The following is a 23,314-nucleotide window of genomic DNA, read 5'->3' on the forward strand; positions in this document are numbered from 1 at the left end:
TATTGATCAATGCTGATCAGACTATAATGATAATAAATAAATTGCTTGTTAGTTTCGTTTTTTGTAACTTATAATATTGAAAATACTGTTGTTTTACATGTAACTTTAAATGGAAAATTGTTTAAACATTTTTTGTATTTGCACAACTGCTAAAATATCAAACACAAATATGCCCTTTGTTCTTATCAGCAACATAAGTGATACGTTTTATATATTGCGTTGAATAAAATTACAAAATATTCAGTAGGTATCTTTGCATTTTTCCTATTCATATCTTCTGATAAAATACCGGCTCTGATGCTAGCCCACACATATTTCTCCCATTTACACATATCTAAAAATATCTGGTGAATAATTTTTACACATTGTTTGGATACTTCGTGTTAAATACACGTTTTTATTTCTTTCTATTCAAGAAATGTAAATGTTTCAGTAAAATAGTTATTAATGTTACTAATAATAGTTATTATGTTGAAAGTATTAATTTATTTTGATTTTCTTAGGTATTCAGTTTTAAGTCTCTTTCTAAAATGTTTATAAATATTACGATAGCAATTGCTAAATTAATTAGATTATACACTGGGTCGTCATAATTATAAATGGTATCAAGAAACTTTTCTTGTATAAGTAAGAAGTAAATAAGTATAAGTAAGAAATTTAGTAGAACGCAGGTTTTGACGGACAGGCGGTCAGATAATCTCAGGATCTCCTGACCAGAGCCACATTGCAAACAATGTCATTAAACGTTATCAGAAGGCAAATTAACAATAATACAAATGACTAGAAAACTCGGACCTATGATCCGAATTTGTCACATAAACAAAAATGTGGAAAGCATATGCTATTCAAAGAGCCAGTACTTATCAAAATTTCTAAAAAATAACGACATCGACTTAGTCGCTCTACAGGAGACATACTGCGAAACGGAAGAACAACTGCGAAAAATGGGGAAAATACCTGGCTTCGAACTACTGGGTGCTACGTACCATCGATCATACGGCACTGCAACGTACGTTGAACAAAACATAGAAAACGCCGTCCTTGTTTCCACGTGTACTAATGATGAAATTCACAATGTTGTTGTAAAAATTTGAAGCATCAGCGTTACTAACACCTACAAACCACCAGCTATATCCTGGCCAGCTCAAGTCATCCACACACATTCGCACCCGTCAATATACGTGGGGGACTACAACAGTCACCATGAGCACTGGAAGTATAAACAATACAACAGCAATGGGAATGCACTAGTAAAATGGGCGGAGGACGAACATCTATCACTTAAGTTTGATGCTAAAGACCGACCTACATTCATGTTAGCAGCATGGAAGAAGGAGTACAATCCTGATCCATGTTTTGTCTCTACTAATAAAAACGGGCAACCTCTAGCAGTCTCTCGAAAAGTAATGGACGACTTCCTACACAGCCAATACCGCCCTATGATCATAGAGGCAGGAACCCAGATTCCTATAATCTCATCCATCTAAAGGTGGAATCTAAAGAAAGCCATGTGTTGTAGCTTTTCTGCGGAACTGGACAACACTCTAGGCTGGATACCCCCTACCATCAGAAATTACAAAAGATTCGTTTGAGCCGTAATAATCACGGCCAAAAATCATATACCAAGAGGCTACCGAAAAGAATACATTCCTGGTTGATCCCATAACAGCGAAGAACTACCAAAATTTCCTTGAAAGCGGCGATCAAGAATTAGCCGATAAACTGCTCCATAGCCTAGATGCAACCAGACAACAAAAATGGACGGAAACCGTAGAGAGTCCTAATTTCCAAACATCAAGTAGGCAAGCATGGACACTACTAAGAAAATTAGGAAGCGGAGCTCCCATAACAAGGAACAAAACAACAATTAACCCAAACACTATTACCTCACATCTGGTATTGACATCTAGGGCCCCGAAAGACAAGCCACATACAATCAAGGTAAAACGAGAGCTCAAAACTTTAAAATTTCAATCTGCAGAAACTGAAAACTCCCGCTTTTTCACTTGCGAAGAAGTCACTATAGCTCTCAAGGATGTAAAGCCAGTTAAAGCCCCAGGTTTTGACAATATTCATCCCAAATTTTTAATTAACAGCGACAAATATGCGAGAGAATGGATGGCCCACTTTTTCACATACATTATGAAGACCGGTACCGTACCAGAAGAACTTAAACGCTCGAAGATCATTGCCATATTAAAACCAGGGAAACCAAATGATAACAACCCTAAGAACTACAGACCAATAGCCCTACTATCGACGACATTCAAGCTACTAGAACTACTTATCTACAACAGAATTAGTCCAAAGCTACTTGAATCAATATCGGTTGATCAGGCGGGTTTCCGACCGAAAAGAAGCTGCGCAGATCAGTTCTTTCACTTACCACATTTATTGAGGCAGGGTTCCAGAGAAAACTTAAAATTGCAGCCCCATTCATATACCTTACAGCGGCCTACGATACAGTCTGCAGAGAAGGCATGATATACAAGCTCCTCCGTACAATCTCCTGTAAATCCACCGTTCGAATAATCAACAGCAGGCTAGCTGACCGAACGATTCAAGTAGTCATGGGAACCGACATCAGTACCCCAAGAAAACTATAGAGGACTGCCTCAGGAATCTGTCCCAGCTCCTCTTCTCTTTAGCCTGTACATCGCTGATATACCAGAAACCAGACCAAGGAAGTTTGGTTATGCCGATGACTGGGTCTTTGCAACAAGGTGTAAGTAAGCAACAGTGGGAAAGTATTTTCGTAAATGGAGGCTCCAACCAAACGCTACCAAAACAGAGGTTTTCAGTTTTCACCTAAACAACAAGCTTGCAGGAAAAATACTCAACATCTAATTCGAAAACACCACACTCGTCTACAATAAAACACCAAAGTACCTTGGGGTGACTCTTGACAGAACTCTTATCTTTCAAGTAACATCTGTCAGAAACAGAGGAAAAACTTAAATCCAGAAACAACATCATCCAGAAGCTGTGCGGCACAACATGGGGATCATTGGCTACCACCTTGCGATCATCTGCCCTGGGCTTTGTCTTCTCTACCGCGGAATACTGCTCTTCAGCCTGGCTTAACAGCCCACATATACACAAAGAAGATGCCCAATTGAACACTACAATGAGAATGATTGCTGGTGTTATCAAATTCACCCCTACACAAAACATACCATTTAGAAGACGTTGTAAACTGTTTAAAAACACGATTTCACAAGGCAAGATCTGATTTTATTTATAACTTATTTTTTAATAAATTTTTTTTTTGTAATTGTTCTTTTTACTATTGATGGGACCTTAAAATCTCAGTCAAACTACTGTTGGGGCCAAAAGTTCCCACCTCCTTAGAACGGATATGTAAATTTTACGACTAATTATATACATAAATTAATTATTCTGATTATAAAACTGAATAGTTTCAGTCTCTTACATTTAAAACTAAATTCAGTGGTGAAAGGGTTAAGATAGTGGTGCCATCGGGCGGTGAGGCTAAGTACTTATCGGACTGCCTACATAATTAGGCGTTTTCAGACTTTTGGCCGACTCTATACAGGGTGTCCCATAATTAATTGGACATTAGCTAATGGGTGATAGCTGACATCAAAATAAAGCGTTTGGGCTCAAATTGCTTAGACAAAATGTTGCTAGTTTTCGTTCTACAGGGTGATTCATTAATATTTTTTTATATTATTTTTAGGGATATATTGAAAACTATTCAACCGATTTAAGTAAAATTTGGTATCTTGCTATTATTTAGTATGCTTAATATGAAAATGATATTAGTTCTACCGATGACACTAGGTGGCGCCACCTACTATAACATTGGTTCATTAATGGGGCCATAATTTTTTTCCCGCCCTGTATAAACATTATGACTCAGTAACAAATTTTAAAAAAATCAGAAATTAAATTAAACAATGAAGTGAATATAAAACAATTAACAAAGTGAATAATTCAAAACGAAACGAAAAAAAATTACAATAAGTGTTCAAAATGTGCACCATTAGATAAACTACATAATCTAAATCTTTTGTGTAAGTTTTGTCTTATTTTAAATAATGAGTTTCTTTGGGCCCTAATTACGTTAACTCCCTCTACAATATTTTGCCATAACTCTTGACGGTTATTTATTTTTTTTATAAACAAGTGACTTTAGGTAGCCCCACAAGTGAAAGTCTAGGGGATTTAGTTCGGGACTGCGTGCTGGCCATGGGTATACACTACCTCTACCAATCCACCTTTGAGGATAAATTTCATCTAGATAATTTCTAACTTCTAGGCTATAATGTGGTGGTGCACCATCATGCATATACCAAGAGTTCCGTCTCAAATTTAGAGGTATGTCTTCTAAAAGAGGTGGTAAATCTTTTCTCAAAAAATTTAGATACCTTACTCCGTCAAGCCTAGTTGGTAATTCGAATGGTCCTACAATACAATCCCCAAATATGCCACACCAGATATTTATGGAAAACTCGTGTTGAAAATGGTGTTCTTGAAATGCATGAGGATTTTCTGTCGCGTAGGTATGGCTATTGCGCCAGTTAAATACACCCCTTCTAGTAAATGTGGCTTCATCGGTAAATAAAATTTTATTATAAAACATTGGATCGTCTAAATGCCGCCCCATCATAAACTGACTAAATCGGAGCCTTGCTGGAAAATCCTGTGGTAAAAGATTCTGTACTGGAGTAAAACGATACGGATACAGATTTTCTGTCCGTATTATTCTTGACACCGTAGATTTGCTTATACCAGTGGCCGCAGAGATAAGCCTTGTACTGGTTTCTGGATCTTCTGCAACACGCACAACAATTTCATCCTCCATATCCGCATCAATTACTCTCGGTCTTCCAGCATTCCTGTTTTTGGGATGAAATGACCCTGTTTCGCCTAATCTGTCGAACAATGATCTAATAGTTTTATGGTTTGGTTGCCTTATATTGGGATAAAGTTCGAAATAGAGTTCAGCTGCTTTACGAGAACAAAAATTTTCCTGGGCATACAAACAGATCATATCGCGCATTTCTACATTAGAAAATTCACTATGACGTGGCATTTTTCCTTTATCTTAAGTGGTTTATAAAAAACTTAATAGAACTTTGACAAATAATGACTCGCACTGCACTTTGACAACTAATAATAAATGAATTCGTAGTTACCTTTGACAACTAATAATAAATAAATTCGTAGTTACGTCTTGACGTTGTCATTAAGTTCAAAGCATACTTGTTTTGCAAAAAATTAAATAGAGACATGCATCATTAACAAAATACGTTTATTTCGAAAACGGTGTCCTTTTTTTTATGTTAAAGAAGACTAGGTACCTTTTTTGTGTAGAATTGAATGTTAGTTCATGTTTTTGAAGTTATACTTCTTTAGCTGCAATTGGAAAAAATGTTGAGAGTGAATTTTTATAAAAATGTGCTAGTTGCTAAATCTTTGAATTTACGTATGTATCAGTGCAAATAAAATGTGAAAAAAATATATTTTATAATTTTTGTGTCTTTGAATTTGTCTTCGTCGGATATAGGATAATAGATATTAAAATTTGATGATATGAAGATTAAAAGGCAATCTTAATATTATTATTTGTAGATATAATCTGTCAAAATAATTCACTTTAGTATGAATTTTACGGCCATAGTACACTGGCTACACCAGTTGTCGCTCGAAAACGGGAGTCAAGCAGTGTCTACCGGGGTCAGACTTTGGATGGGTGACCGCTTAGGAACATAACATGTCATGTTATTACCTTGCTTACTTTTTTTTTATTTTCGGTATTATTTAAGAAAATTTTTAGGAAACTTGTAAGTATTAAAATTAGTTTAATATTTAAATAAAACACAAATAAACTGTTTAAAATATATTAATTTCGTTGAAGTCATATAATAGAAGTATAACTTCTTACCTGCGTACAAAGTACACACATATTCTTTTTTAATAATAGACTCGCACTGCACTTTGACAACAAATAGTAAACAAATTCGTACTTACGCCTTGACTTTGCCATTAAGTTCACAGCATACCTAGGTACCTGATTGTTTTGCGAAAAACAAAATACGTTTATTTCGAGAACGGTGTACTTTTTTGATTTGAAACAAGAATATCTTTTTTGTGTAGAATTGAATGTTATTTCATGTTTTTTTTCCTAGAATGTTTATACAGGGCGGCCAAAAATATTATGGCCCCATTAATGAACCAATGTTACAGTAGGTGGCGCCACCTAGTGTCAATGGTAAAACTAATATCATTTTCTTATTAATCATACTAAATAATAGCAAGATACCAAATTTCACTTAAATCGGTTGAATAGTTTTCAATATATCCATAAAAATAATATAAAAAAATATTAATAAATCTCCCTGTAGAACGAAAACTAGCAACATTTTTCCTAAGCAATTTGAGCTCAAACGCTTTATTTTGATGTCAGCTATCACCCATTAGCTAATGTCCAATTAATTATGGGACACCCTGTATATTGTCTGCTTGTATAGAAAGAACCCTGCCGCTTGTAGAGAAGGTTCATTGCTTCAATGGGCTAGGATTTACACATCCAGTCATTATCCTGCATGTTTTATGTAAGGCAATGTCCAGTTGTATTGTGTATACTGTTCGGTGTAAGACTGGGCAGAATCTCCTGTTAAAAAACAGATTGAACGTGCCGTTGTTCTTAGAGTTTCAGTTACTCTAACCTACTTATAGTAAATGTTTCTGCGGCGACTTTTTTATTGTATATGACAATGTTGAATAATTAACTTTGATATATATATATATATATATATATATATATATATATATATATATATATATATATATATATTTATTTTTCAGTAAAAAGGAAATCCCGCAGCCCAACTATGTCATGCACACGATGCACTGCGCAAGAAACATTACCTTGTGCAAGGTCTGCAAGGAACCGGTTCCCAAAGGTCAGTTCCCCGACCATGAAAAAACCTGCAAAAAGCCAGTTGAGCCTAAACCACTGCCACCTCTTACAAATTTCGAGAAGAGTTCGTATTACCAGACCAGAAAATCTGTAGAAGACAAAAAGACAGAAGCACGAAAAGAACGGTACATGCAGAAGATGGAACGGTTAGTAGATACTGGGTATTCCTTAAAAGATAATTCTAGTAGATTCAGCAGAACTTCAAGTAGAGATTCGCCAAGTTATAGCAGAGGTTCTCCAAGTTATAACAAAGATTCGTCAAATTTTAGCAGAGATTCACCAAGTTACAGTAGAGAAACCACCGTTAACTATATGGAAGAACCTTCCGTGGAAGAGTCGACTAGATCTAAATACTCAAACAGTAGCTTTAAATCGAGTAACGAAGTTAAACAAAATGGCGTCATCAAGAAAAGAACAGAAGTTCAAAAGGAAGAAAAAGCTGAAACGCCACAACCTCTTCCCCCTCTAATTAAACGACCAGAACCGTCCAAATCTAGCATGTTACCGTGCAGATTCTGTGATTTAGAACTACCGAAATTAGAGCTCGAGGATCATGAGAATTATTGTGGTTCTAGAACTGACAAATGTTTAGAATGTGGGGAGCTGGTGATGTTCAAGGACAAACAAGTACACATGGATTCCAATCATGGATTTTTGAAGAGAAAAGGTGAGTTTGAAATTTTTTTAATATTTTAGCAATATTTTAGATAATATTAGAGTTTGAGTTAATTATCAGTTTATTTTCGGCATACCTACATCATATTGTGGCATTATTTGTTTATAAAATTTTTAGTTCTATGACTATATTATAATCCATATATATATATATATATATATATACAGGTATTGAAAAAAATTAACTGACTATAGGGCAATAAGACAACGCAACGAACTGAGAAAAAATATAGACTTGTATGTCCAAGAGAATAATGTAACCACATGTCTGCCGTAAGCACTACGGACAGTCTTGTCTGTACATTGTTGCCGAAAGAAAGTTTATTTTTTAGATGGTCTGGGAAAATATTTCAACGATGTAATTACATGATTTAAAACAGGTTCATATTTTAGATTAAATCAGTAGTTTCTTTAATCTCAATTCATAAAAAATAACATAATAAATTATTCTTCTCTTCTTCAAGTGCCCTGTCCGTTGCGAACGTTGGCTATCAACATATAAACCATATCAACAATAAGTTCTTAACGGCATAAATTAAAACAATTTATTCTAAAAAATATCTATTTTATAATTTTAATTAAAACTGTTTTAAATTAACCCTCCGTTAGTCGCTAGAAAAAACTGAGCATCAAGAGTCGCTAAGGTGTCTGAGACCGACAATTAAAAAAATAGTTATTGCTATAATATTCATATAAATATTTTATATTGTATATAGAAACGACTGAAAAATATTTTATTGAAAAACAAGAGATACAAAATGGAAAACACTAGTATAACAATATATTGTTATTATATCAGTGTGTCTAGCATCCCGATCACGAACGGGTATTTCTTATTGAGTCTATCTATTTGTTCGTTTTTTCCACAATCATTTCTAACATAGCGTGATTCACAAAATATTTTCAAATATTACTGGGAGTCTTCAAGTCACGTGTAGGTAATCTCGACATCGGCAAGCATAGCTACGTAATTTTCTTGTCTTGTTCTAACATTTCGCGGTGGAACGGCCTTTTTCCATCTGTTAACTTCATCTTTTTCAATAAATTCTAAGGTATTACTTCCACTTTCTTCTTCCTCGTCTGTCATATCTTGTTCCGTTTCACTTCCGTCATCGCGTTCCTCAATTTGATCGATTTCGTTTTCACTTCCCTCATCGTCAAAATAATTTTCATCGTCGGTAGGAACCATTTCCCATAATTCTACCATGAGTTTTTGTTCGGCTTCAAAGGACATCTATAAATAAGAATTAACAAAACTGACCGATAAAATGCAATAATAAGATGCTAAATATTTACCTGATCTGCAAGTTATGCTAACCAGTAATAGCTACACCGTTAGTCGCTACGGAGTCTCGCACCGAAAATAACTATAAAACTCGCACAACTGTACCCAGGCAGGTAAAAATGTACACTAACATGAGTTTGATTGATAGGGAGAGGTACAGAAAGTGGCGATATAAAAATAACAGTTATTTGTAAATCCCGAATGAATAATTCTGTCGTCGATGTGTGACACCGATAGCGACTAACGGAGGGTTAAATTATCAAAAAGTCCACCACGTTCAGCCAAAAAGTAGTCCAATCTATTGTATTGTACTGTTTTTATTAATCTAATTTATTGTTTTTTTATTTATTATCATAGGTCATCTTATAACACTTATAAGTCACTTATAACACTTATAAGTTTATTTAAAGTCTTTATTTGTACAATATAACTAATTTATTTTACACTAATAATTATATAATTTATCTACGTGCGTTACATTTTAAAAACTCGACGCGATGTTCAAAAACTAACTAACTGTTTACAACAAAATTCCTCTTTAAATATAAAATGCCGTTAGTTCCGGAATTGCCGCGATTCCCCATCGAAAAGCCGAGAAGGTAGCTCATACTGGTTTTATTCGGGACTCATCATAATTCAGGTAAACGGGTCTTTCAACTGAGCGTCGAAATTACTAGAAATAGAAAAGAATTAGTAATAATATATTAACAGTTTTATGCGCCATAATATTTATCGTAACAGTATAATTACCTTCGGGTGTTCGACAACATTTTGGGCCTGAATGATTTTTTTGCGTAATGTGTCTAAATTTCCGGCACGTTCATGCTCATGTCTGTAAATTTGTGGCTTCACATAACCATATACAAAATGTCCAAAAGTGCAAGATCAGGAGAGCGAGGTGGCATTTTTATGGTACCTTTTGTACTAATAACTCTATCTGTAAACGTAAATGTTTAAAAAAATCTATCACCTTCCGTACATTGTGACAGCCGTCTTGCTGCAACCAAATTTCATCCATATTAATAGTTAATGGTCGAACTGCTGAAATTATGTGCTTTCTCAGGAGATCTGGGTATTTACGACAACACAAAGTGACCACAAATAAAAAAAGGGCCAATTACTTTGTCATTTAAAATACCAGTCCAGACGTTGACTTTTTACCCTACGGTAACAGATTACAAGCCAGCCATTACAAAGGCAGTTAAAGAAAAAGAAGACTCATCGATAAACAAGATTTTTTTCATGAAATCGTCGTCACGATTAGTGCCAGTTCCATCATGTCCTCACAAATCACCATCCGTCGTTCATAATCAGCAGGGAAAATTTTCTGAGTTTTTTGCAATTTGTAGCAATGGCACTTGTTTCTTTGTACAATATTTCGTACAGTTCAAGCACTAATACCAGTTTCTCTTGAAATTAGGGTGCAGTTACAAGGAAAATTGATTTCAGCTAGACTACATGCGGCACTTTCACGCTGTTCCCGTTCTTCATTAATTGCACGAGCTGGTTGATTTTCATCTTCACCACTATCCGTGCATTTTCTACAATTCTTGACACAGCCAGTTTTTTCAAATTTAAAAATAATGTTGTGGATTGTAGATTGGTACAGGGCCTTTGAATGAAAACGAAAACCTACCGATGTATCGCCGGACACGTGAAATTCCATACTTTTCTCCTTTTAGTTTTGTTGAATTGCCCTGTATATTAATTAAATATATTTATCATAATATAAGTTGCCTTTATCCATTCGTTTGTTATTTTAAACAGTTAAAAAGTTTGTCATTTTTTATAGCTGAAAAGAATGTTTTTGTTAAGGTACCCTCGATAAATTGATTATTTACTTAAAATAATGCTTGTTAAATTGGTTGTATTCATTTTTGGTATATTTTGGCTGCTTTTTCGAGACAGAAAAGTGTTTTTAATAACAAAGAATAATTTGTAATGAGGCCAGATCAAGTAGCGCAAGCTGTTGCTCTGCACAATAATGGGCGTTCCATCCGATATATCGAAGATATGCTTGGTGGTCCGCGGAGTACAATATCCGATGCTTTACAAAGATTTCTAGAAACTGGTTCTTACTCAAGAAGACGTGTACAGTGAAAATCAAGGTCCACAATCGCCGTGAAAGATCGGTATCTTAGACTTCAAGTCCTTCGAGAGCGGACAGTTACTGCTACAGCATTGACTAGGACACTGGTAGATGTTCATAGTACCAGTTTCACTTGACACCGCAAGTCGAAGATAAAGCGAACAAAATTGATCATCTTATATACCTGCTTCAGGCTCTTTCTTGGCGCAGCTCATCGAAGATAACGCTTGGAATTCTGTCGTGCTCATGCAGATTGGGATATGGAAGATTGGAGAAATATTCTGTTTACAGATGAATCTCGTTTTACGAGATATTTACCAGATGACCGCCAAAGAGCCTGGAGAATGTTATGACCAATGTTGCTTAACTTCTAGAGTAGAGTTGAGTATTGGAGGTATAACGGCATGGGGCGGCAGTTCTTTGGAGCACATACAGATCTTGATATGTTAGGGGCAGGTAGTCTTAATGCTGATAGGTACATAAGGGAATGTCTGGAAAAATATGTGTTTCCTTATATTCATTTTATATGTGAAAATTTTCTCTTAATGCAGAATAATACTCGACCGCATATAGCCAGGATAACAATGCAATACTTTACACATGGTGATTAGTAGCCTGGCTTCTTAGAAGTCCAGACCTTAACCCGATAGAGCATTTGTAGAACAAATTAGGAAGGGTAGTTAGAAAAAATTATGGCGAGTTTGAAGCTGTTGTGGCGTTAAAATAGGCGCTAATAAACGAGTGGAAATAAATATCGCAAAACGAGATTGCTGCTTTGATCCAGTATCTGCCAGAAAGGATAAAAGCTGTTATTCCAGCGAATCCATATTTTAAAAATATTTTATTATTTTAATTTGAAAAATATCTTACTTACACGGAATAAAAAAATTGTAAATTTTTATTTGTTGTTACATTAGTCAATTTGCAAGACTCGCTATGGAGTTGTTTGAACAGACCGGAGTCAATATTTTGCCCTGGCCTTCGAGATCCTGACATTTATCCCCAATTGGACACGATGGGTCGGATACTTCTTAATTTAAAGCATTATCCTCAAACTTTGTGAACATTTCGGGAGGAGTTAATTAGGGCATGGAACCAGATACCCTAAGAGGGTACTGACCACCTAATCAGAAGCGAGCCGTGGCTCATCCAAGAGTGTGTTGCCCACCGAGCTGCATCAACACATTATTAATTGTAGACCCCTGTAAGTTGTTTCAAAACATATTTATATCCGTAAAATAGTTTCGAAACACAATTCAGATAACTGCTTTAATCTGAACCTTCTATAAATGCAAGGTATAACAGACGTTGATAAAGATGTTAATAGAGACATGGGGAATCTAAAATTTGCATTCCACGACATGTCTCCTCAACTAAGCAGAAATCGTTAGCGAATTGGTTTCTTGTACTCATACAGAGTAGATCCGAATAAAAATAAAATTAAAAAGACAGTCAAGATTTCATTTCATATTAACATCTTTATCAACGTCTGTTATACCTTGCATTTATAGAAGGTTCAGATTAAAGCAGTTATCTGAATTGTGTTTCGAAACTATTTTACGGATTTAATATCAGATGTAGCTATTGCGTCCGTTTCGAAGCCATTTTATCGTTGCTTCCCAAAGACAGAAAAGACTAATTTTCACGTTGAGAACGCCTACGAATAACTGTTCTGATGAGCTTTATTAAAGCGAAATACGTATCAACAGATACATAGACGATTTGCACGTGAAATGAAATCTTGACTGTCTTTTTAATTTTATTTTTATTCGGATCTACTCTGTATGAGTACAAGAAACCAATTCGCTAACGATTTCTGCTTAGTTGAGGAGACATGTCGTGGAATGCAAATTTTAGATTCCCCATGTCTCTATTAACATCTTTATCAACGTCTGTTATACCTTGCATTTATAGAAGGTTCAGATTAAAGCAGTTATCTGAATTGTGTTTCGAAACTATTTTACGGATTTAATATCAGATGTCGCTATTGCGTCCGTTTCGAAGCCATTTTATCGTTGCTTCCCAAAGACAGAAAAGACTAATTTTCACGTTGAGAACTCCTATGAATAACTGTTCTGATGAGCTTTATTAAAGCGAAATACGTAACAGATACATAGACGATTTGCACGTGAAATGAAATCTTGACTGTCTTTTTAATTTTATACATATTTATATGTTGATTGTTTGTTTTGCTGCCCTGTATAATACTACAAAATAAATTATAATGGCTGTTCGGATTTCTATGTCACTTAGTATATGAGTACCTACTCCATTTGTGTGGTATGTGTCCCCTGCGCAGGAACGGCTAGAAAAGCTGCTGCTCTGAAGAAAAAGTAATTGGACTAATTAATATCTTCGAATTATTAAAAAAAATGTAAGTTTTTATAAAAGTATTACATTATTTAATTAAAATAATATATAAAATACCACAAATTGTGATTGTGATATTGAATAAAATAAATTTAATTGAAGATAATCGTGTAATAATAATTCGAGAAAAGAATTATTTATCGAATGATAAATAATTCTTTTTAATACGTATTTTTTAAAATGAGTTCCTATAAAAATTTAAGTGGGTGTAAAAAAATAAAACGAAAAGCAGATCGAGATAAAGTGGCAAAACAAATGAAAAGAACGTTGGAAATTTTTTTAAATGGAGATGGAGAACAATTACAACAATCTTCATCATTTTCACAAATTTGACCTGTTTAAACTACAGAAACATCATTTGTGTCCGAAACTATTCTGCAAAAGGAACAGCAGGTAAAAATCAAGCAATTCCGATTGTGAAGATAAAATAAAAGAAGAAAATGTAAATTTAAAATCATCTCAAAGTAATGATGAAACTGAGAGTTTTTTAAACGACATCGCGTTATGGACAGACACTTAACAGACGATATGTGAGTGTATTATAGAAATAATCTACTAAAATCAATAAATGAATCTTTGGAATATCTTCTATTCTTCTAAGTCAAAAACTTACTGTACTATTAGGTCTGTAAATTATTTCCCAAGCAAACAACGCTAAAACTCCTTTTACCCTATGAAGGCCGATATGTAATTAAGATATGATCAGTGGGCCTCAAACAGTGGGACGTTAATATTTAATTCCCATCGCTTGAAAAGTTAAAATATTTAATTTCCTGTATTTTATGTTCAGTAATAATATTGGATTTTACAATATGTATAATATTGTATTATTACACAATATGTATATACAGGGCGGTTAAAAGAAGTGGGACGGAATATTTCGAATAATCGAAATTATTTGTCGACATCAAATGTTTATCAAGGTATTTGCGTAGAGTGAAAATTATACGAATGGTTTTGCATGCAGGTTAATTGGAAAATACTTACCAAGTTGCTGGTATGTAAATTTGAATAAAATACATCCAAGACTTGACTTTCTGCAGACACTATATTAAATATAACCTTGAAACAAAAGGTTTAAACATGTGTAGTCCAGTAATTAATACCAAAGCTATTGAGAGTATGCAGTCCAGTAATTAGACCGAAGGTAGTTTATCGTTTAACTTAAACACACCACAAAGTCCGAATTGAATTCCCGAAACACTTTTTTGTTTCTTCTTTTTAGCAAACGATTTGTCCTCTTCACTGTCTGTTATTTCACTAGCAGAGTCGTCACTATCTGAATTGTCTATCCGAATAATTAGAGGCTGGATCTTATCTATAACTCGTTCGGTTTGAAAAGACTGAACGATTATGTCTTCCGTATGTCTAATACAATGTTGCCATTGTTCTGCCTTTATTTGTTCTAGCAATTCTTTCCACAAACCAAGAACGCTAGCGTCATCTTTTGTTTTGGATGCATGTTTATCATAAAAATTTTTGGCTATACCCCAAACTAACTCAATTGCATTATAGTGGCAATGGTAGGGCGGAAGTCTAAGAACTTCATGGCCATATTTAAGAGCCATTTGATCAGTAACAAATTTTTTTTGAATTTCGTGCTCTCCACACCTTTGAAGTAAATCGATTTTTAAAAATATGTCACTCTGATAAATTTTCTTTTCTGTCAACCACAACTTTATTTCTTCTTTTGTCCAGCCGCTTGAAGGAAATCTCTCTTCTACTCTTGAGTGGTAGGATGCATTATCCAACACTATTATGGATGGTCGCTCCAATTTTTTTAACAAATTTTCTTCAAACTATTCTTCAAAAATATTTGCATCCATATTTCCATGGTAATCACCTGTATTCTTTGTGGACGAAAAAATTAAACTAGCGTCAGGAATAAAACCCTCATCATTTCCAGCATGAAGTATAATGTAGCGTTTACCATTACCGGAACGACTAGAAGAATAACATTTCGTGGTGCCATCTTGCTAAGATGATTTTGACATATTTCTTTTAGCGAAAATCCAAATTTCGCCTAAAAATACAACTTGCCTCGGACTATCAGACATTTTATTGTTCATGAATTTTCTTAAAAAATGCCACCGTTTTGAAACAACATTAGAGAGTTCACACAATACTTGCCTATTATTTGTCTTTTTATATCGAAAACCTAAATGTTTCAACACTCTCCATAAACTAATATCACACAGTTCCTTGTCTTTTATTTTTTGCAACACAGCACTAACTGTTACATGTTCTTTGGCTTTATACATATTATATATAATATTTTTAATTGAAAGTTTAATTGACTGGTGCAAATCTAAAGTTTTTCGATGTTGACGATTTCTCTTACTTTATCTATTTCATCCTCACTCATGTTATTAATTTTTCGGAATGTCCTCTCTGAGATACCGCAAGCATCGCATGTGCGTTTCTGAACTGCCATAACAGATGTCAATGGACCCATTTTATTTTTTTCCAAATTGAAATAACTTTCGACTTTTAGAACTAAACGCCGTTCTTCTGGAGATAACACTCTACGTTTCGACTGTATTTTATTTTCTTCCAAATTACTCATTTTGCTTTAAAGTACCGCTTCAGTACACTACTATAAAAAATAGGTACTTATATACAACTACTACACCCTAAAAAGGACGAGGGTTGTACAACAGACGAAACAATCGAACACAAATTATTTAACGGCCAATGCTAAACAAGCATAAACACTGTATTGTATTGATTGTGATTGCAAAACCGTTCGCATGTTTTAAATAAGGTTTTTGCTGATTATGTATTTTGTTAAATTATTAAAACACAAAAATACAACCCACGACCATCAATTAATTTTTAACGATAAACAGAAGAGAAATATGATGACGTTTGAATTTGATCTACTTTGTCGATGACAGTGTCGTTAAGAAAAAGATATTTTAAACAGCATGAATCATTTCTCAATGATTGTATGGGTGGATTTAAGAAATACATTACTAAACAAATTTTTTAAGTGTGTATAAAATCTTAACTGTCTTTTTCCTGAGAGATTACAATTATTATGACACATGGTATTTACTCCTTATTTTTCAAATAATATGTTCTTGGAAATGCATAACTTTAATTATTGGGTAAACCTACATTATACGATACGTCAGATGAAATTAAAAAAAAATAACATTGCAATAAAATTATAAACCAATAAACGATAACTTGTTGAACAGTGCTGATTGAAACAACAGAGCAGTAAAATGTTATTCATAAAGGTAGTGTAAAATATATCGCTGCTTATCTGGTCCGCTAGTAATAAAGTTACCAGCATTTAATGGCAAAGCGGTCTTCTTAGGTGAAAAATCCAATAATGACAAAACGGACGAATGACAGAAAATGGAAACTTCACTAACCACATTATCTGCTGTGATTAACATTAAATTTACAACAATTTTCATGTTAGTGACCCTTCAATACAGGAATAGCAATGTTCTGAACAAGATTTAAACCTAACACAACTGAAAAAACAAGTATTACAATTTACTTTTTTTATAAGTAACGAAAATATTATTTCTCCTGTATCCATGTGGTCATTTATTAAGAAAAATAATATGATTGCCACATTCCCAAATTTAAACACAATTCTGAGAATTTATTTAACCATTCCAATTTTTTTCTTGGAATTCGATAATTAAATATGCTTTGAAACCACACTTAAAAATGCAAAATATGATGCATGACTGAAAAATAGGTCCGGTATTACAATGTTGCCTAGGGCCCTATTTAACCTTCATGCCCGTGTTACCGGACTAATATACGCTGTCGTTTTTTTTCAAATTTCCTAACCATCTCACTTCACTGATTCCTAGAAGATTTATGTTCATTATTTTCATATATTTTATTGCATTGTCAACTTTTTCAGCTACGAAAAGGCTTCTGACATTCCAAGCGTAGACTCTCAAGTTAGATTGAATTTAAATGCCAAAAAGATAGGTTTATTTCCATTGTTAACATAATTTTACAGTAGAAAAAAGTTTAAGGACAAAAACTACCCCAAAAACCAACAAATATCAAGACAAAAATAATGTCGCTTCTTTTGGTTTATTGGGCATTAGAGTGAAAGCTATAAAAACCTTTATAACATTTTGATAGTATAATCGTTTTAGAGAGCAACCTTTAAAAAGTCAGTTTTATTTGTAACAACACAACTTTTAAATCGTTAGTAGATTTGTACGGAATATAACTTTGAAATTAATTCGATACAGGATTTTACATTTTAAAAATCAATTTATTTCAAGTAGAAATCGCAAACATATTTCAATTTTAAACAAACATTGAAACGTTAAACTTTTACGTAGCGAAACTAACATCATCGGTTTGAAAATACTGCCAAATTTCGTAGTACACATTAATCCTGAAATGTCGCATGTCATAGTAGACCAAGAATAGATTTTGACTGAGATTCAAAATGATTTAATATAGATGATTAAAAAAAATTAAATTATTAATGGGCCTCTTGGATTAAATAAGAAGAGAATTATATCGAGGATATGAAGGGTGCCACAGGAGATACTTTACCTTGGGAGTGTTGTCCTCGGATCGAACAATTTTCTGTCTTTTTTAAGGAATTAATTCTTTCGGCTCGGTAGCCTTTTTCTGACTGCATCCACAGGTATGCCCTTCTTTAGGATATTTTTCTGCTGGATATCATACTGCTATGCTATTAGTTTGGCACACTTTTTCTCCTTCAGAGTTAGGATATAAAAACAGGTGATGGATTCGACCGATTCTTGGTGGAACTTCATTTTATCTAACAATAAAACACTGAAAACTTTTGTTTTCAAAACTTCCAAAAAACTTTATTATAATTTATTATCACTACAGCTGTTGCGGCAGAGTGATCTATTTTTGGTATGCCTTTAAGGCTACTGAATAAGTTGAGGAGGGGAGAACTGTTTGTCTCAAATTGGTCATTCAGAATTATATCTGTATTTTTTAATTTGTTAATTTCCATAGATTCTAATAAAGATAGCTTAGGGCCTGTATTTTGAATGTGAACAATTTGAAATTGGTCAATAAAAGAATGATTATGGTCTAGAAGGTGAAGTGCGTACGTAGAATCTGTTTTTCTATTCTTGAAAGCTCTTTTGTGTTCTGCAATACGTTTGTTAAAAATTCTACCAGTCTGACCGATGTAAGTTTTTTGGCAGTCGCCACTTGAATGGATATTTATTCGACGTTTTTAGTGATTTATGTCCAACATTTATGATATATCTATATAGCATTTTGGACATTTTTGGACATATTATGAGTATTAATGGGATTATTGTTTGAGATAAGTTGTATAAATTATTAATAATACCAAATCGCCGAAACGTTTGAACAACAAATTGTTATATTAATCCCAGAAATTTAGAAACATATAAATATTATATATCATTTGATTATTTTATATTGTGGTAAACTATTTCCGGATATAAATTGTTTCTAATCCTCATTTTTTGTTATTTAGGTCAACGAAATGCTGGATCTGGTTGGGATTCATCCACTCACCGTACAGAAACTCCCGCTGAGCCTCGTTCTAGAAGAAGTGTCACCGGAAGGCCTTTTGCAGAATTCGATTACGATCCAATGCCTTATTTACCCTCAGCCTACCAAGCTCCAGGAGGAGGTGCCAAGAAAAAGGAAGGCGAAAGCTACAAAGAGATTTCAAGAAGACTGGATTGTGAGTATCAAAATTATGTATATGAATTTTTCTAATAAATATATCATATATATATATATATATATATATATATATATATATATATATATATATATATATATATATATATATATATATATATATTTATCTACAGGGTGTTTCATTAAGAATTGTCCATATAGTAACTTTAGAAACCTGAGCCCAAAATACGAAGATTTCACCTAAAACGCTAAAATATTCCTACTTACCGAGATACAGTGTTTTATTACAAATGATTTTAGCCCATTATTTCAACACTTTTCAATATTTTTTGTCCAAACTTGACAAACAGTTTACTTATGTTAGGATACTTTAACTAGTGTTAAAAGATGTTGCCAGAGGCGTGCTGTAGGGAAAGATACTTCCTCTTCCCCTCTCACAATCTACATCACTGTCGTAATTCGTAATAATCATTTCAGCATGTTTTTTCGATTCTTTTTACTTAAATATCATCCTTTTGTTTCAATGCAATAGAGTAAGTAGTTTTCAAGTTATTTGCGTTTAAAGGTGATGTTTAAAATACATAATCTTATTTTTTGCTTATTTCACATGAGTGTCTTTAATAATTTAACCAATTTGCTGATAAATTTTGTTAATTCTAATCGGATTTTTTTCTCGAAATAAAATCGAGTTTTCGACTCTTGAGATTATGAAATCTCTCTTGCAGAAATTATCAACCTTACAAGTTGTAGGGATCATTTAAAATTAAGTAGGCTGGTGTTACATTGAATCAGGAGGATGATGTATTAGTAAGAATTGCTAATGATCCTTAGTTAAGTACCAGTCGTTTATCAGCAATAACTGGAATAAGCCTTGGTTCAGTTTTCAGAATATTAAGAAAAGATTAAGACTTAAGACCTTACCACTTTCCTCTAGTGCAGAACTTGTTACCCGCAGATCTTCCTCGACGAATGGAATTTGCACAATTTGTTATGGATAGGAAAAATGTCAATAACAATTCCGTTAACAATACTCTTTTTACTGATGAAGCCACTTTCACACTTAGAGGCATTTATAACTGGAGAAGTCACATTCGGGATAACGAAAATCCACATGCCGTCAGAGAAGCACAATTTCAACATGAACTGAGAATAAATGTTTGGTGTGGAATTTTTAGAAATAATTGAATAGGTCCCTTTGAATTACCTGCAAATTGCAACGGCAATTCGTATTTGGAATTTCTTCAAAATACCCTTTTTGATGAACTGGAAGAGTAACCATTAAACCAAAGAAGAGATATGTGGTTTAAGCTAGATGGCGCCTTTTGGTGGTGGAATTATTTGAACAGTTTCCTCATAGATGGATAGGGCGAGGAAGTGAGTTTCCGAGGCGTGCTCGCAGTCGCGATTTTAATCCTGTAGATTTTTATTTTTAGGGACATCACTTGTGTATGCTCAACAAATTAATACCCGACAAGAATTATGGCAACAAATCGAGAATGCTGCAAATTTTATTAGGAATCAACCGAACATATTCCTTAATGTTAGGAGAAATTTTTCTGATAGAAAAAAAAATGTATTGAAGTGAATGGAGGCCACTTTAAAAATGTATTAAATTGATTTATTGTTACTGTAATCTAAATAAATATTTTTTTCAATAGTTTTGTATTATATAAGCATCATTTTATTAAAAGCTCGATCCGAAAACTTACCAAGAAAAATTGTTTTAGTATAATAAAAATCATAGTTCTGATTTTTTATTAACTAAAAAATGAATATGAAAAAATCATTTGAAATGGAATTTACTGAATCTACTTAATTGTATAACTTTATTAGTGACATAGTTAGGACTCGTCTTAAATGTATGTTAGCAATAAAATAAGATTCTGTATTTTAAACATTACCTTTAAACGCAAATAACTTGAAAACTACGTAAGGAAGCAAGCAATTTAATTAAAACCAGCCTGTGAGATATGTTCACCCCTTAGAATTACGTTCGGGTGTGTCAATTCAGTGCATCGAGGTGTATTAACTCGAGTAAAAACAGGAGTCACTCCACCGCGCCCAAATGCTCCAGACCATCCCTTTCCCCCCTATAGCACTCTGATTCGCGATAGGGGCACAACTATCAGCCAAATGCTCGTCATGTGGAAGTCCTGGGTAATAGAACATGGAGTTCGGTCTTTCATGCTTTCATCTATGGAAAGCGTCGTATCTCATTATCTCTCGCATTATGTGACTTGGATGGTTCTCTATCTCTGCGGACTTTATCCTTGCTTTTCCTTTCATTGTTTCAGTCACTCTAATTTTCTGCAATTTTCTAAAGAGGAATCTTTCTACAACGTATCTCAGTACGTTGACTGCTTCTCTTAGACTGCTGTTGTGTGCTGCTATTATTTTCTTTTTTGATCAATAGCATATGTGTCCGCACGCGAGAGATGCATATGTTAGTATAGGAAGAATTATACTATTTATTATCTTATCTTCGTTTTAATTCTCAGTTTATTTTTTTTCCTGCTAGGCCTCTTATTGACGCTTTAGCCATGTTTACTTTTTGTATCGTGGCGTCTACGTGTTTACTGAACGTTTAGCCTTTGTCCATAATTACTCCGAGGTATTTCGCTTCGCTTTTCCACTCGATGGGGTTGTTTTGCACATTCACTTATTCTTCTGGTTGCTGGTGCCTCTTTTTGAAAAGTACAGCCTGCGTCTTTTCGGAGTTTAAAGCTATTTTCCATTTTAAACTTCACTCTTCTATTTCATCTAACGCTGTTTGTAGGTTGTTTACCGCTATGTCTACGTTTCTATGTTTGGCCGCTATCGCTGTGTAGTCGGCATATAGACTTAGTAATGTACCTGGTGTTCTAGGTATGTCTGCTGTGTATATTGTGTGCAGCAGAGGTGACAGTACCGCTCCCTGTCGCACTCCAGCCTCCGGGTTTCCGAGTTCGGACAGGACTTGTCCTATTCGAACTCTAAAACTACGATGGCTTAAGTACGAAGAGATTACTCTTGTCATTGCCCCGCTGTAACCTTATCTTCTCATTTTGTAAATCAGCCCTCTATGCCAGACTCTGTCGAAAGCTTTGCTTACATCTAGGAAGGCAGCTTCTGTATATTGTTTGTCATTAAATCCAGCTGCTATGTACTCTGTTAATCTGAGTACTTGTAGCTCACTGAAGTGCTCTGATCTGAAACCGAATTGTGCTTCGGGTATTATGTCTAGTCTATCTGTTTCAGCTTGGAGTTTGCTGAGTATTACTCTCTCTACAATCTTGCTGATTGCAAGTAGTAAGCTTATTGGACTGTAATTTTGCGGGAATGTGCTGTCTTTTCCTGGATTTGGTAACATTATGACATGGGCCTCTTTCCATATGTTTGGGAATTTTTTAAATCTTAGCATCGCATTTATAATATTTGTTAAATATACTATGGCTCTCGCTGGTAGGTATTTAAAAGTCCTGTTCGTTATTTGATCTGGACCAGATGCGAGTTATTTTTAATTAGCTCGTTTAACTCCTCCGGTGATGTAGGGGGATGATTTCGTTAGGATTCTCGGGTCTTTCTCTTTGTCTTTCGATTTTTTCTATGAAGTCGATGTCCTCGTCTAGGAAAACTACTTACTCTATCGCATTAAGACAAAAGGATAATATTTACTTAAAAAGTTACGAAGAATCAAAAAACATGCTGAAATGGTTATTAACAGTGGCGTAGATTGTGAGGGGGAAAAAGAAAGTATCTATCCCTACAGCACGCCTCTGATAACAGCGGAAAAATATCTTTTAACACTAGTTAAAGTATCCTATGAATTTAGAATATTTGTAATAAAAGACTCTATATCTCGGTAAGAAGGAATATTTTATTTTAAATGTTCATTTTAAGTAGGTTAAATCTTCTCGGATTTTGTGCTAAGGTTACTCCAGTTACTATATGGACAATTCTTAATGAAACACCTTGTACATATTATAAGTTTCTAGTTTTTTGTAATATGTTAATTACAGTTAATTATTTAAAGATTTTTTAGTATGATCCAATTATTTGTCTATACCTATAGGTAAAACCGAATATATTAGAAATATTCTCCAGGATTCTGCGGCCATCACGGTACCTTTGCGGAGAAGTGGGACAGCACCTAGGAATTACTTCTATCATGATTTAAAAGGTTCTAATTGCATAGCATGTTTGTGTGTTTTTAGTCTTTTTTTTTTATAACATATTTTATAGTTTTTATTTTGTTTTTCAACAAGTTACTGCTTGGCATGGTAGATACAAATTGTGTTGAGTCCAAATGGAG

At 34.0% G+C, this 23,314-nt stretch overlaps 1 protein-coding gene across 2 annotated transcripts in view; it reads left to right on the top strand.

The window, feature by feature from the left end:
• LOC140436606 (uncharacterized) overlaps positions 1 to 23,314 on the top strand; it is a 47,335-nt gene that overhangs the window by 11,148 nt on the left and 12,873 nt on the right. The window contains exons 2-4 of one of the 2 annotated variants that reach the window (XM_072525557.1): positions 6,835 to 7,616; positions 18,851 to 19,063; positions 23,075 to 23,182. In XM_072525557.1, the coding sequence (XP_072381658.1) occupies positions 6,835 to 7,616; positions 18,851 to 19,063; positions 23,075 to 23,182 (1,103 nt within the window). The remainder of the gene's footprint in view (positions 1 to 6,834; positions 7,617 to 18,850; positions 19,064 to 23,074; positions 23,183 to 23,314) is intronic. The other variant, XM_072525558.1, reaches the window with a different exon arrangement.

The sequence above is a fragment of the Diabrotica undecimpunctata genome, chromosome 3 (assembly GCF_040954645.1).
Source record: "Diabrotica undecimpunctata isolate CICGRU chromosome 3, icDiaUnde3, whole genome shotgun sequence".
Taxonomy (NCBI): domain Eukaryota; kingdom Metazoa; phylum Arthropoda; class Insecta; order Coleoptera; family Chrysomelidae; genus Diabrotica; species Diabrotica undecimpunctata.